Source organism: Staurois parvus, unplaced genomic scaffold (assembly GCF_062004578.1).
Source record: "Staurois parvus isolate SC_StPar_1 unplaced genomic scaffold, SC_StPar_1.0 ptg000097l, whole genome shotgun sequence".
Lineage (NCBI taxonomy): Eukaryota > Metazoa > Chordata > Amphibia > Anura > Ranidae > Staurois > Staurois parvus.
The window spans coordinates 5,440,479-5,456,896 of NW_028317893.1; the positions used below are offsets into that span (position 1 = coordinate 5,440,479).

Consider the following 16,418-nt stretch of genomic DNA (forward strand, 5'->3'; position numbering starts at 1 on the left):
AACCTGTAAAAACATAATTTTATACTGCTGCTCTCAAAAGTATTTGTCTAATACTGCTTTATGTCAATAGGATCCGAATCATTGGAAGTGCCACCCTGGCCCTGTGTCATGTAGCATCAGGGGCTGCTGATGGCTACTATCAGTTTGGACTGCATTGCTGGGACTTGGCAGCAGCTACTGTAATAATAAGGGAAGCTGGAGGAGTTGTGATAGATACCTCTGGTAAGTGTTGACCATGAAAGGTGGAAATTTTCTTTCCAATATTTGGCCTGGTTAAAATATTTATTTTTTGGAACTTCAGCTTTTTTTTTTTTTTTTTTCTTCTATGTAAAAATCTGTATTTTTGTCTAGAAAAGATGTAAAACAACCAAAACAGGTATATTATTTTTTTTCTATTTTAAAGCAGTGGCACTGTAGAATAAAAATAAATTGTATCTTGGGGCACCCAAACACAATAGAACCCCCTTTTTGATGAGGTTGTTTTTCAAGTAAATCTATACCAAATATGCCCAGCCTCAAAATTCTTGTGTGCCAGCGAAACTGCAAAAATTATGGTACCCAAAATTATCAACAGGTGATACTTTAACCACTTCCAGTCCGGCTGATGTATATAAACAGCCGGACGGTGGCAGTACAGGGGCGAGTGGCCGTTTATAAACGCCCTCTCCGCCCCCTGCATGTGCGCTCTCCCTGGGAGCACGCAGCACCGCAATCCGGTGCCCGCTGTGTCCTCCAGACACAATGGAACACCGATTGTTGTACGGACCTCCTGTGCGAGGTCCCAATCATGTGATCACTGATTGGCCAATCAGTGATCACATGAAGAGTAGTAAGCAAGATGTCACTTCTGACATCATTGCTTATTACGTTTGAAATCTGTGAATGATCACAGAAGTCACATGGTACAAGGCTATTCACAACAGCCTTGTACCATGTGACAAGCTGTGACCAATCACAGCTCACACAGTATTTCTCAGTGGCTGCAAGAATGCAGCCAGAGAGAAGGAGAAATTATTGCTTTTACAGCCTTTATGAGTGTAAAAGCAATCAGTGTAAAAAAAAAAAAAAATCTTCATAACCCCCATGAGTAGTACAGTGTCACCTGCTAGGGTGACAGTATGTTAAAAAAAACAAAAACAAAACAATAATATAAAAAAGTAAAATACAAATGTAAACAAATTATAATTTTTGGTTATAAACTAATTTTAGGTTTGTTTGGTTTTTTTTTTTACTAAAAGGATAACTGAATAAATTTTGTCTAAGATTTATGAAGAATGATTATTTATTTGCAAAATATTATAAGAAAAAACACTTTTTCAAATTTTTGGACTTTTTCATTTATATAGCAAAAAAAAGAAAAACCCCAGTGGTGAATAAATACCACCAAAATAAAGCTTTATCTGTCTCAAAAAAATATTAAACAATTCATATGGGTACAGTGTTGCATGACTGTGCAATTGTCATCCAAAGTGTGATAGTGCTGAAAGCTGAAAATTGGCCTGGATCGGAAGGGGGTAAAAGTGTCCGGACTTGAAGTGGTTAAAAGCCTTTACAGCTCATTAGTTATTTTTTTTCACTTAACTTGTTTGCGGTCGGAAGGGGCTAACATATGGAATAGCATTGGGCATGTGACAGGTATTCTTTATGAAGACATCAGGGGTTTCTAAGACATTAATATCTCTCATGCTTTCTGCTTCTGCCGATCAAGTACAGACTGTGCCTGATCCGCTGCTTAACTAGCTTTGTAGTTGGAATTTTGATCATAGAGTGCTCTAGTGTTTGCATTTTTCAAGTGGACATCAGAAATCCAGTTTTTTTCAGTGTTCTCCTGCTCTCCTTTTTGATGCTGTTTGTTGTGCTCCCTGGCTCCAACGAGGGGTAGGAGAACAGGATGGGAAGCGGAAATGCCAGCTGCAGCCATTGGCTTGTTTTGATGCCTTCACTTGTGCATTGACTCACCTGGGCATTTGGGCATGCCATGGAGCTCAGGTAGTTGGAATAGACTGCTAAAAATATCAGTAATTCCACTGGTGCTATCACTCTTTTATGTAAAACATTATGGATTGAACTTTTTTCTAGCAACAGAAAGCATTGAAATTATTTCGATGACTACTTTTTTGACAAGTAGGTAATTTTAACCTAGTTTCAAGTTCTTTTTAAAAAAAATAACTATTTTTGAACGTATACAAAGGGAGATTTTACTAAAACTAGAAAAATCAGCAAAATCTGGTGTAGCTGTGCACAGAAACCAGTCGGCTTCCAAATTTTATTGTTCAAGCTTAAATGAACAAGCTGATGTTAGAAGCTGATTGGCTATTATGTACTGCTGCACCAGATTCTGAGTGCTCACATTTTATTAAGGGCCCTTTTTGAAGTGCTTTTGTGTTTTTAAATAAATGCAAGAAAAGCTCATAAAAAGTGCTTCCCTGTGTATGTCTTCACGCTGGTCCGCTGAGCTTCTGATGCTTTATAAAAAATCCTTTTTTTATTTGGTCAGTTAAAAAAAAAAAAAAAAAAAAAACCTCACCTCCCCATTGAAATGAATTAAAGGAGTTTAAACCTAATGCAAATGCTTCAAAAACGCATTCAGAACACACCATGCGCTGCGCTAATTATAACGCAACGCACCAAAAACACACCATTAAAGCATAGGTGTTTTTCATGCAGTTTTGATGCGAACCAGTGTGAAAGTGCCCCTAAAATCTCCATCGAAGTGTCATGTGTTCCAGTGCTGACATAATAGGGCTTATGGAAAATATAGAACCTGAGGCTTATGTATTTCTTATGTTTTTTTGGGCAGAGTATGTTCAGCTTTTATTGCTAGGGAGAATGATTCACTAAATGTACCCTGATCAATGTCACAGAGACAAGGGAGAATTCCAGCCTAACACCAACTATGTTAAAACCTAGTCCTCCCTCCTCCTGTTACCTATCCTGCCTAACCTGTGTAAAACCAACAGACCAATGTGTATTCTTGCCTATTTTTAGTCTGTTCCAGTCAGGTCATGGAATCGTCTGCATCACTGAGCAGCAGCTGCAGGGGAGAGGAGAGAGTGCTTGACAATGGCTGGAAATTCTGTGAGCCATGACATCACTCATTGGCTCCCATTCCTCAGTCATGGTCTGTGTTCCCTCCTGTACCCTGCAGTCACTGACACAGAAGAACCAGAGTACCGGATCACGTGATCCCTGGAGCAGACTAAAAATAGGTAATTGTTGCATGCAAAAGTGTACAAAACCCTGCTTCTCTGCCTTTTTAATATGAATGTACTGTACTTCTCCCCCTTAACTACTAGACTGTGCTATGCACATCGCAAATAGGTTATCTGCTTGACCAATAGACAACTTGTAACATGGATGTAGGGGATTTGTGATTAGGAATGGAAGAAAGAGAACACCGCTTTCACCGCCTGTGTATGGGGGATGGCCTCAGCTGTCATGCCGGCCATGCCTGCTCACGCATTTCGCCCCTCCCACTGGGGCTTGATCAGAGTGTCCTCCCCAAGACGCTCATCATGGATGTAGGGGATGCCAAAAGTTGCATGGGCTCCTTAGGCTAAATTTACACTTGCGTCTAAGCTGACACGCTTCTGAAAAGTTATCCACTTTTGGATCATTTTTCAGCGGCATTTGATAGGTGGTGAGGAGGTCATGTGATACCTCACTGGCTGTTTTTAACCCTGTAATCACTGCACCAACATGCATGGGATTGTGGGCCATTTGTGCTACTTTCCCACTTCAATGGGTCACATTCAGCAGGCTTACTGCTACAGGAGCAATCAATAGTTTTTTATGAACATGAAGCAAAGCATTGTGACCTCTGCATGTAAACACCCGGTTGGGGGCTGCTAAGAACATGGCTTAACCTTGTGTTTTTAATGCTCCTCAACTGCAAGTCTAAAGGAGCCATTACTTTCTTTTCCTGAGAATTGGTCTAAGGTGATTGGGTTTGGCAGGGGAAGTAAAATAAAGAATATGTAAACCCTAATGCTGAACTATTGCTCTGCTTTGATCTGTTAAGAGGAATTCTTGCTTACATCTAACTGCCCCCAGTAATATCTATGCTTACTAACCTAGGTAAGAAAGATGTATATTCTTACCTATTTTCAGGACACTGCAGTCCAGTCATGTGCTTTCCACTGTGTCAGCCAATGGTGGCTGCAAGGGAGAAGAGCGAGTGCATTGACAGCGACTAGTAAAGTCTGGAGTAGTGACATCACCCATGAGCTTCAATGACCTGTCCGTTTTTGGCTCTCCCTCCTCTCCCTTGAAGCCATGCTGACACAGAAGCTGGATTATGTGATTGGACTGCAGTGGCCTGAAAATGGGGTAAGTATATACTGTACATCTTTTTTTACACAGGTTAGTTAACATAGGTGTTAGATGGCAGAGTACAGTTTTTATGGCTACTTAGATGAAAGCAGGAATTCTACTTTAAATATAACATTGCAAGAGTTCTATTTTCTGTCAGTAAGTGCAAAAATAATGTTTGTCTTTTAAAAACCAGAGCTCTCCTGTGCTCACGTCCCATGTTATCTTAATAAGTCTGATTAGCTAGCCCGTGTGAATCTTATCTTGGACTACAGATCAATATGTTCATATGTTGTGGAGATGACTAGGGAGGAGAGATTCAGTAGTTTAGTAATTGACAGCTGGGCAGAACTGAGACCTGCATTTATAAATCAAATAAAGTGCAGCGCTTTCACAAGTAACGTATTGCCTCTGTCAATAGTGCACAATAGCACTTTATTTCCTGATTGTGTATGCAATATGAATATTCACTTCAATTATTATAATTTGCTGATTGAGAACATATGGAGATTTATTGATTGCACTTTGCACGGATAGCACTTTATACATACTGTATAAAGTGCTATCCGTGCAAGTGCAATCAATAAATATCCATATGTTCTCAATCAGCAAACTATATATAATAATTCAAGTGAATATTCATATTGCATACACAATCAGGAAATAAAGTGCTATTGTGCAATAAGTGGAAAAAATGTCTATAATAATAGTATGCTCTTAAAAGCGTATAGAAATGCGAATTCAACAGGAATCTTCCTTCAAACAGTATACTCCTGTGCCAAAAGTGCAATGTTGCATGTGTCTTTAAAATATCATCCACCATTTCTTATGGGTGCGCACTCACCAGAACTCTGTATACAGGCATTGGTTATAATCTGTCACATCTGGTGCAGAGGTAGTAGGGCAGTTTAGGGGTTAATCCAGCATCCTCACAGTACTGGTGGTGCGTGTCTCCTTAAATCTGGGGAAGATTGCTCAACCACAGGAGCCAAAGGATTCTCATATAGTGTAGCATTTTACTATTCCAAGATAAGTAAACGTGTAACAATATTCCACGTGGAGAAATAAAAAATCAGTACCCAAAATGGCCACTGCTCCTTGTCCAGGAGACGATGGTGTGACGTCAGCAATGTGGCTCCTTCCAATGCGTTTTGTGCGACAGCACGTCCTCAGGGGTACGCCCATTCACTTGAATTATTATATATATTATACTGATTGATAACATATGGAGATTTATTGTTTGCACTTTGCACAGATTGCACTAATAGCACTTTATACATACTGTGCACTTTCTATTGATCGAGGCAATACGTTACATGTGAATGCGCTGCACTTTATTTGATTTATGAATACGTTGATAGGGATTGTTACCTATACCCTTCAGTGCTAGCGGCTACCTGGTATAATTATTTCTCATAAGATCTTATGTATTATGCGCTCGCTTGCATTTCTTTATATATGAGACATGCATTTGCTGAGTGCATTTCTAGCAGATTAGTGGGTATTTTTCTGTACTTGCAGGGTCATGAAAGGGATAAAACAAGAAAGTGTGCATGTATTGCAGAGATATACTGCATGTTTCTTTTTTTTTTTTCTCTTGTACCTTGGCACTAACATAAGTGACTTGGGAAAGAGTGAGCAGCTTTACAAATGCTATCCCTGACTGAAACCTCTGGAATATTATCTAGTGTACAAGCAGTTTGTTTTATAGTAGGCAGTTAAGTCTGCTTATTGAAGTATTGCAACAAAACCTCAGTGGTTCAGGATATTGTTTGGACATACAGTTCCTCAAAGACTACAGGAATAAATCTTGTGCAGCATTTGTTCCTAATGTGATGAGGAAATATTTTGCCTGACTTCTACCATATTGCCACATTATTGCTCTTAAGTCACGTGTTATTTTTTTATTTTATTTTTTTCTGCAGGTGGACCTTTGGACCTCATGTCTTGCAGAGTAGTGGCGGCTGGTACCATGGAACTGGCACAGAGCATAGCTCAGGAGTTACAGACTATTAACTATGGGAGAGATGATGACTGATTATGTCCATTTGTGTTGAACGATCCCTAATTGCTCCTGCAGAATCCTACACCTAAGTGTAATTGTGGGTTTAAAAATGGCTTGCATTGATCTCGAACTGTCCAGAGACTAATGCCATGTCATTTTTCTAAATAAAATGTCTGTCTTTCTTTCTTTTTCTTTTTTTTTTTCTATTTTAGAGGGGCAGTTTTTAACGAGTGATAGTTCTGCTATCCCTGTTTTATGAAAGGATAACTACACCAAATGTTATTCAGTGGAGAATAGTAAGAGTGTGTTGTGGTGATCTCGCTTATGTCTGTGATCTTGTTAAACTATATTTCCTGTATAAAGCACTGGAGGGTCTTTTCAGCTTGTAACTGCCATTGTGTAGCCCACGCATACAACCTGTAGATACCTGTGGGAAGCCTCCAATGGTGTGGGTGATACACAGGCTGATGGGACCCAGATTTAAAGAGGTTTTCTACTTTGCTTAGTGTTTGAGCCAACACACACTTTTTAATAGTAAAATAAAAGTGTCCAATACTTGATGGGTCTGGGTTTTCATGTCAGCAGTGAACCTAAATGATTGATTCTCTCCCTTCTCAGGGTGTATTTGGGGCAAAACCATTCATACAGGCTTCGGTCAAAATTCAACAAATATCTGTAAATGTGGTACAAATTGTCTTTTTTTTTTTTTTTTTTTTTTTTTTTTTTAAGTAGTGGAAACGGAATACTGAGATACGTGAGATTATCAGACCACTTTTAATTTTAGCACCAGCGCCATTTGGGGGACATTTCCTCTAAAGGGAACCTGTCATAACTGGTGTCTGCACCAGCTTCCTGTCCAGGGCTGAAGACTCTTTGCCTGTCTCCAGGATGTGGTGCCAGTTCAAGGATAGAGTAACCCTCGGTAGCATCGCACACAGTCTAAACCTGTCCTGGAATTGGCACCGCCTCATTGCTTAAAGCATTATATGGGAATATAACAGCCAGTCTGAAAGGTTCGCTTTCCCTTTTTAAAACAGCATTGGCTTCTTGCCAAACCATTTCTCTGAAAGTAATCCAGTATTTCTGTCCTGGAACTAGAGATTAACATTTTAGTGAGGTTATGCAACTAAAATGAAACTTTTTTTTTTTTTTTTTTTCCACAATCACATTCTCAGGTAACTTAGTTTGTCTGTAAATGCTGTATCATCAGTGTTAATACCATTTTTATGAGTGACAATCTCAATATTTTTTTGTTCATGTACTACATGTATATATGTCTACATGCACAGTATTAGTCTACTTATTTCTTTATTTTTTCCTTTATTGCTAGCTGTCATTCATTAAGAAAATGCATCTTAAACTAAATCCACTGTATATGAAAGACCTAATAATGCATAGTTGCATGCATGTAACTGTAGCCAAAAGCATAACCTGTGACTGCTATGGCTTATGTTGTAGTGGGGATGGGGTGTTTAGTGTTGATTTGGCTTTAAGCAGTATATGTATTGCATTTACCTGTTAGAAATCAGAGGGCTGTCTCAGATGTGTAAAAATAAAAGCATATTTAAACCCACAAGCTAAGTCCCTCTGCCAGAAACATGTTGTAAAGTGAATTTAACTCTACTTGAATTTCTTGGGGCCAGCACTGTTCCTTTCCTTTTGGCCCTGTCAGAGGTTCTTTAGCTATCTCCACCTGTAGCTCAGCACATATTCTTAAGATAGAGTAAAATTGCTATGGGCAGGCCTATCTTGCACGTAACTTTTAAAGAAGAGCTGGAAGCAAGGAACACTATGCCATCCATGGGCAGGACAAGCAGAGTCCATTTTAATCCTATGGACATTTTTGCTGCTGGGGTAGAATGTCGTTTGTGAATTGTCTTTTGTCCTTTAAAGTCCACCAGGTACAGGAAGATTTGTGGTGGGGATAGGCTGAAACACACATTGGGGTTGATTTACTAAAACTGGAGTGTGCAAAATCTGATGTAGCTCTGCATAGAAACCTATCCACTTCAAATTTTAATTGACCAAGCAAAAGTTAGAGACTGGTTAGCTACCATGCACAGCTGTACCAGATTTTGCACTGTCCAGTTTTAGTAAATCAACCCCATTAGCTTGTAATATTTCTCAGGGTTTCCCCTGGCTATAACTCTGTCCAGTGGAACTCACTATCTACATCCTTCCATTTTTTTCTGCTGCATTCTTTGTGACTAATATAACAATCTGGCAAAAAATTTAGACCCCCTTCTAATGCCCGAGCAAGGGAAAGTTGTGAAGAGCTGGGAATGGTGTTGGAGTAATGTGTATCTAGAAAATCTGACTTACACCATAGGTATTTGTTTTCTGTATAAAAGATAATCCCATGATTTTTTTTTTTATGCAATAAATACAGAAATGTCTATTGCCAATATCGCAAGTACGTTTTGTTAAACTTAACCTCCTGCTACCTACTTCTGATAATATGCAATCTGGCAAAGCCACAGTTTTAAACAATAAAGCCATGCTTGTAATTCAGTAATAAACTGTTGGTCTTGTATTTGAAGCTCATTTAACAACCCAAATGCATGACTGATCAGTTAATTTTTGCTCAAAGAGGACCTAGCATGAGATGTACAAAAAAAATGGCTGTGTCTGAGCCCCTGGGAAGGGAAGAGATTGTGCTGCTAGGCTCTTCATGTGTAGACAATCTATGAACCACCATATATACACATGCAGTACAGAATCGATCAGGACTGACAGCTGCAAGGTGGATGTGGCTGTATGTATACCCACTACTGCTATTGCAGTATGAAACAGTCTTAAAGAAACCTGTTCTGAGAAAAATAAGTAGGCTGCCACCGCTGGTCTGACATTAACATTGCACTGACACCTGCTGCAGATCACAAGGGTAGTGTGAATTGTCTGTGGTGCTTGAAATGCTCACAGATCTCAGGTTTCCCACACTGCGTTCTAGTGTAAACTGGGGGTAAATGTTTTTATAAAAGTTAGTAGCTGTGGCATTTTATTGCCACTTCATTTACCTGTAAAAATCCTGGATAATTTAGAGGGTTAATGTTGGTGTTTTGTCATTGGTAAGAGTTAAGAGAAGTTTGGGATTGAAAAGGAATCTGGGTCACAGGAGTGCAGAACTAAATGCACTCTTGTGATCCCCAGGAGAAGTAAGGCCAAAAGAGCTTTGGCTCTACTTCTCCTTTTAAGCAGCACACAGACTGGTCGTTTTTTTTTTTTTTTTTTCTTTTCAGTCAGTGGGTTGAATGGGGTTGAATGGGTTGAATTATCCACACTCCATGTGGATAAGGAATACTCACGACTGACCTATTGTATTCTGACAGCACAGGGACTTCTCCACCATTGGGCTGCACTGATGACTATAGCCAGCAATGCTGATCGAGCAGGGAAAGTCCATCAGGCTGGTTGTATAGAAGTCAATCTACTAATCAGCCTGACCATACCTGTATTGAAATCTGACCTGTTCAGCAGGGACCAGCCATGTTTCGATCCATGTATGCCTAGCTTTTAATATACTACAAACAAAATTATATTTAGATAAACTAAATTCAATGCTATTTCAGTTGGGGTGAACATTATAAAAAAAAAAAAAAAAGTTTACATAAATTCAAGTAAGTGTGTGTGTATACACAGATGCTTTAATTTCCAGACACCAAGAATTGTGATGATTAGTATTTTTTTAATCAAAGCAAACAAAATAGTCAGCAAAGTCTGACAGACAAAGTTTTCTCATTGATGTTCTTTGCATATAGCAGAGCACCAAGTTGCTAGAAGCCTATGGACTCCGGCACTGCTCTATACAGTGGTACATAGTGTTCTAGAATAAAAAAAAAAGAACTCCACAATTAGTCTGACACCACAAGAATAAAAAAGCTGCTTCATTATAAAACTGATCTGCATTTAGCACTACATTTCTGGCCTGGAGCTAGGCTGCCCTAATTTATAACTGTATTCATCTGAGAGAATATGTTGAATTGTAGTAAATGTCCTCAGTGAAACACATTTGAAATTAAACATCACATTTTAAACGTAGAAGGAATGCACATAATACAGTTGCAGTTATTTAGACTAAATTCGAAAAGAAAGGAGCATCAATGGTATATAGCAGTGGTTCTCAACCTTTTTGAGACCATGGCCTGGTAAATTCTTCCAAGCCTTAACAGTGGGAAAAAAAATGTATACTTGCAGAGTATGGGAATGCAAAATATGTACTGAAATGCATATTTCTGGAGGGGACTGAGGGGCAAATTTTAGAGAGGTTGCACAGGTTGATTCATCAAGCTTTGGACAGTGATTGGATGTGGGGCTGAAAGGAGAGTTCAGAATCCAGGATTACACCTAGCACCCTGGCATACGGGGACAGATTGATAGTTGTCCTATTGATCTTGAAAGAGAAGTTAGGGTAAGGGGCTCAGTTTTGGATAGACTGAGTTTGAGGAAGTGGTATGACATGCAGAGTGATTTGTCTGTTAGTAAATTAGTGATGCTTGAGACTGAGGGGTAGAGATGGATTTAGGCCTTATCAGCATAGAAATGGTATTGAAAGCAACAGGAGGCTGACCCAGGGAGGAGGTGTAGATCGAGAATAGGAGAGGTCCAAGAACAGAACCTTGGGGTACCCTAATGAAAAAAGGAAGAAGAAAGGAGGAAGTAGAATTGTAAGCGATTCTGAAGGTGTGGTAGAATAGGTAGGATGAAAACCAGAGAAGAGTACAGTCACGAAGACCAAAAGGGTGGAGTTTTGAAGAGGAGAGGGTGGCCAACTGTGTCAAAGGCAGCAGAGAGGTCCAGGAGTAGGAGTACAGCATACTGTCCATAGGTTTTAGCCGTTAGTAGACCATTTGTGAGGTTTATGAGAGCAGTTTCTGTGGTGTGTCGAGTATGAAATCCAGACTGAGCAACCACCTCACTGAGAATAACCTTCATGATCCCCTTCAGTCAGTTGTAGACCAGCCATTCAAGGAGTTTGGAGGAAAAGGGGAGCAAGGAGATGGAGCGTAGCTTAAAATTGGGGGGGTTACAAGGAGGGTGTTTTTAAAGTATGGGGGTGACTACAGCATGTTTTAGAGAGTTTGGGAAAATGCCAGAAGAGAGTGAGAGATTGAAGATGTGTGTTTTAGGTGTAGGTTGGAACCAGAGGGTGAGCCGTTAATTGTGAATGAACAGGGGGGCAGGTGGTTAGGTGGGCAGTAAAAAAAAAAAAACGCTTAGCAACTTCATCTATAGTAGCAGTGTTGAATGAGGGAAGTAATGTGTGCACCTACAGCCATGGAGTGTTATGTGGGGATTGGTATTTGTATAGTTGAGATCTCATCACAAATTGTATCAGTCTTATTTTTAAAGTGTTTGGCGATCTCCTGTCCAGTGGAGGTCAAAGTAGAGTTAAAGGTAGAGGAGAGTTTACAGGGATAGGATAAGAAAGTGTTTGAGAGTGAAAAATAGGTCTGCTTAGCAGTGTGGTGGCAGGAATTATATTTTTGGAGGGCAAATTTACAGTGGGGAAAATAATTATTTGATCCCCTGCAGATTTTGTAAGTTTGTTCCTACTTACAAAGAAATGAAGGGTCTATAATTTGTTTCATAGGTGTATTTTAAAAGAGAGAGACAGAATATCAATGTTGGTGAGTAAAATAAGTATTTGATTCCCAAGCAAAACATGACTTGTATCTGGTTGAGAAGCCCTTGCTGGCAAGCACAGAGGTAAGACGTTTCTTGTAGTTCGTTACCAGGTTTGCACACATCTCAGGAGGGTTTTAGTCCACTCTTCTCTACAGAGCTCTAAATCCTTACGTTTCAGCCCCCTCCATACATTTTCTATAGGATTAAGGGCTGGAGACTGGCTAGGCCACTCCATGACCTTAATGTGCTTCTTCTTGAGCCATTCCTTTGTTGCCTTGAGTTTTGGGTCATTGTCATGCTGGAAGACCCATCCACGACTCATCTATAGTGTTCTGGCTGAGAGAAGAAGGTTCTCATCTAAAATGTTATAATACATGGCCCTGTCAATGCAGCAAAATCTGCCTGTACCTTCAGCAGAGAAACCACCCCAAAGCATAATGTTTACACCTTCATAATTGACTAGGGATGGTGCTCTTAGGGTCCTAGTTAGCAGTATTCTTCATCCAAAAACAGTGAGTAGAGTTAATGCCAAAGAGTTCAATTTCAGTCTCATCTGACCACAACACTTTTTCTCCCAGTCCTTCTCTGAATCATTTTAGATGTTCATTGGCAAACTGCAGACGGGTATGTACATGTGCCTTCTTGAGGAAGGGGACCTTGCGGGTACTACAGGATTTCAATCCATAGCGGTGTATTATGTTACCAATGGTTTGGTGACTGGTCTCAACTGCTTTGAGATCATTCACAAGCTCCTCCTGTGTCGTTCTGGGATGATCCCTCACATTTGTCATGATTATCTTTACCCTATGAGGCGAACTCTTGCATGGAGCTCCAGACGGAGGGTGTTTGTTATTTTGTATGTCTTCCATTTGCAAATAATCACCTCAACAGTTGTCTCCTTTTCACCAAGCTTCTTGCTGCTTGTCTTCTAGCCCATTCCAACCTTGTGCAGATCTGCAATCTTGTCCCTGACATCCTTTGACAGCTATTTGGTCATTTGTTCATGATGGTGATGAGGTTTGAATGGAAGAACGAGATTCTGTGGGCAGGTGTCTTTTTATACATATAGCAAGTTGTCGTTGGGAGCACCTTTTGTAAATTGACGGGACTAATCTGTGTACCACATGAGCACATAACCAGTCTGTGAGAACCAGAATTATTGTTGGTTGGTAGAGGATCAAATACTTATAAATTGAGTTGCAGTTCAGTGAGTAAAATAACATTTGTATCTTGTGTTTTTTCTGAATTTTTGGTTGATATTCTGGCCGTAGCATTTAAAATACACCTTTTGATAAAAATTGTAGACCTTTCATTTCTCTGTAAGTGGGCAAACTTACAAAATCTGCAGGAGATCCAATAATTATTTTCCCCACTGTATATTGGTTGAAATCTTTCTGAGACTTAGTCTTATGCCACAGACACTCAAAAGCATGGGTAAATTTTTTGAGACTTCTGGTGGCATCTGTTTGCCAAGGTATTAGGGAGTTGGGGCCTGACTCTGTGTGTAGTGAGAGAGACAAGCACATCCAAGGAGCATGACCTTGAACTGTTGTAGTCAGAGGTGGCTAGGTTGGGGCAGGCTAGGGGTGAGATTTTGTCATAAAGGTGGTCAGTAACAGAGTGGAGAAGGTTTCTATGGATAACTATTAAATGTTTGGAAGGATAGAAGGTGGAAGGGGAGAAAGCAAAATGCATAAGGTAGTGATCAGAGAGGAAAAGAATTGTTGGAGAGGTTGCATGTAGTGCATCGATAGGAGAAAAGAAGGTCAAGGGTTTTGAGTGTTTCCATCAGAGTGAGTAGAAGTAAGTAACCATTGCTTCAGGTCGAAAGAGGAGGTTAGACTGAGACGTTAGAAGTAGCTAAACAGGTTTTCAGCATGAAAAAGTATATGTTTTTCTAGGTCTGATTTAATTTACAGGTATGTAAGTGGATATTTACTGAGATACCTTGGGGATAAAGAGTCCAAATCATGGATAACAGTACAAGTACAAAGCTGATTTCCAGGTATAGTTTTCATTGCATAACTACATTGGTCCAGCTTGCGCTAATGTAACAATGCATATTCCATACTTGTGGGTTCCCTGTGGAAGCTGGAAATCACTGTAGTAGTCAATACAACTACCTACAGCTGCTCTGCTGCATAGTAAGCAAAGGGGGTAACTTGCTCAGCACAGGCACTATTCATAGAATTTCTTGCAAATGAAAAGTTTTCTCTGATTGGATGAGGTGGAGATTGTGATGTTATCGGCCTGCCTCTCTACATCGTCCAGTCAGCAAACCATGTTCAAGTCTGACTTATGTAACTATGCAATACAAACCATACCTTGAATTTAGCTTTAAAAATTTAGCTGAGAAATCAAATTTTGTTTTGAGGTGGTTATAAAAAAAGAATCTAAATTAACTAAATACCCTTCTTAGTGTTCATGTAATTAATCAAATACCCTTTTTTCTGTCCCTATAACCAATATAAACAATCAAAATAACAAGATAAAGTCCAAAAACTGGCTATGTACATCTAGTATGTGCCGTATACCTCAAAATAAAAAAACTCAATAGTGCATTATCCTCACAAATTCTTTTACAAAGAATTTTATTGTAGAATAGGAAACAGCAGAGAATCAGTCAAGAACATATGCAATGACCAGCAGGAATATAACATACAAAAGATTCGATGGATAATACAGAATATGTACGAGATGAATAGGAGAAGGAGCCTCTCTTAGTACAGAGCAGTACTTCACACGCAGGGCTCTCAAAGGAGTCCAGCACATGGGTGCAGTATTGCTGGTACGGGACTCAAAACAGGAATCGCAATCAGCACAAATAACCTGAAGAAGACAGACTAGACAAGAGGAAAGAAAGGAGACAGACACCAACAACAAAACAAACGGGGGGGGGGGGGGGGGGGCTCCAGGGGGACCATGGCAGAGAAAAGAAAATAAAATATAAAAATAAGTTGGTATATAAGTTTTATATCCACAAGAGGGACTGGTCGAATCTTGACGGTTGAGCTATATCAAGCCAAGGACGCCATGTCTGTAAAAATTTTGTATAGGTGTCTAACAGTATAGCTGTCAACTTTTCGTTGACCATTATAAAGTTCATCTGGTTTTTGACAGCCTCGAAGCTGAGATGGGGAGTCTTCCAAGCTCTCGCAATCGTCAGCTTGGTGGCCATGAACAAGTGCGATGCCAGCTGCCATTCAGGATGAAGTAGGACCACTAATGGTTTAAATAAGAGCCCTTCGTACGGGTTGCGTTTAATGTCTGTGTGGAACATAGTGCGGAGAAGGGCATAAACTCTGATCCACAATCTGCACACCTTGTGGCAAGTCCACCAAATATGGACAATGGTACCGGCCTGCTGACAACCTCGAAAGCAAGTCGGGGAATATGTGGGAATAAGACACGCAGGCGTGTAATACCATCTATAAAGAACCTTGTATGTGTTTTCTAGAATAACATTCCTAGAATATTTGGATAATTATTGGGTCATGATCCGCCAATCCTGCTGATCTAGAGTGCCCCCAAGTTCCGACTGCCAACGCTGATGATAACAATGGACTGGAGGAGTTCTATGAGAAATAATGGAAGAGTAGGCCAGGGAAATTAAACCCGGAGCATGGGGTCTATGTCTACATTGACTTTCAAAGGGGGTCAACCTGTAGGGTCCCGAATGTGTCTGTATTAAAGTACTGATAAAGTGGCGGAGTTGAAGGTATCCAAAATGTTCCCGCAATGGGATATTGTAAGAAGAGCGCAGAGTTTCAAAGGCGAGTATCCGAGTGGGAGAGAGCATGGAATGAATATCATGGAAGCCATTTGCTTGCCACCAAGCAAACTGTCCAGGATTGTCACAACCTAGGGGAAATAATGGATTGTATAGCAACTGTAGTTACGGTAGATGAGCAGAAATGAGGCCAGCAGAATATTTAATGGAGTCCCAAAGACGGAGCGTTAGCATCAACGTCGGACTAAGGGATGAGGGTCGATGAGTAGAAGGAAGCCATGGTAAAGAAGAGAATGGAATCGGGAGGGAGTCTATGAGGTCTACAGTAGCCCACAAGGGAAAATGGTGAGATGCATGGAGGTGGGCTAAGGGGGCAATATTGGCTGCCAGATAGTAAGACTGAAGGTTCGGGACAGATAACCCACCCTCAGTCTTATGAGCAAATAAGATTTGTTTGCTGATTCTGGGTTGAGAGGAGCTCCAGATGAAAGACAGGAGTTTTCGCTGGTGAATACGCAACATATGTGAAGGAACAGGGACTGGTAAAACTCGAAACACGTACAATAATTTGGGAAGGTAAGTCATGCGGCCCGCATTGATTCTACCGAACCACGAAAGCGGATAATGAGACCAGGAGGACAACAGCTCCGTCAAGTCGTTAAAAACAGTAGGGAAATTAGCCCGGTAAAGTCCTTCGTAAGTCGGAGTAAGCTTGATTCCTAAATACGGCAAGGCAGAAAGCCATTG

At 40.2% G+C, this 16,418-nt stretch overlaps 1 protein-coding gene across 1 annotated transcript in view; it reads left to right on the top strand.

Annotated features, from left to right (window-relative positions):
- IMPA2 (inositol monophosphatase 2) overlaps positions 1-8,835 on the top strand; it is a 43,002-nt gene extending 34,167 nt beyond the window's left edge. The window contains exons 7-8 of the mRNA XM_089671028.1: positions 71-222; positions 6,237-8,835. Coding sequence (XP_089527154.1) covers positions 71-222; positions 6,237-6,349 — 265 coding nt within the window. The 3' untranslated portion in view covers positions 6,350-8,835. The remainder of the gene's footprint in view (positions 1-70; positions 223-6,236) is intronic.
- Positions 8,836-16,418: the final 7,583 nt, after the last annotated feature.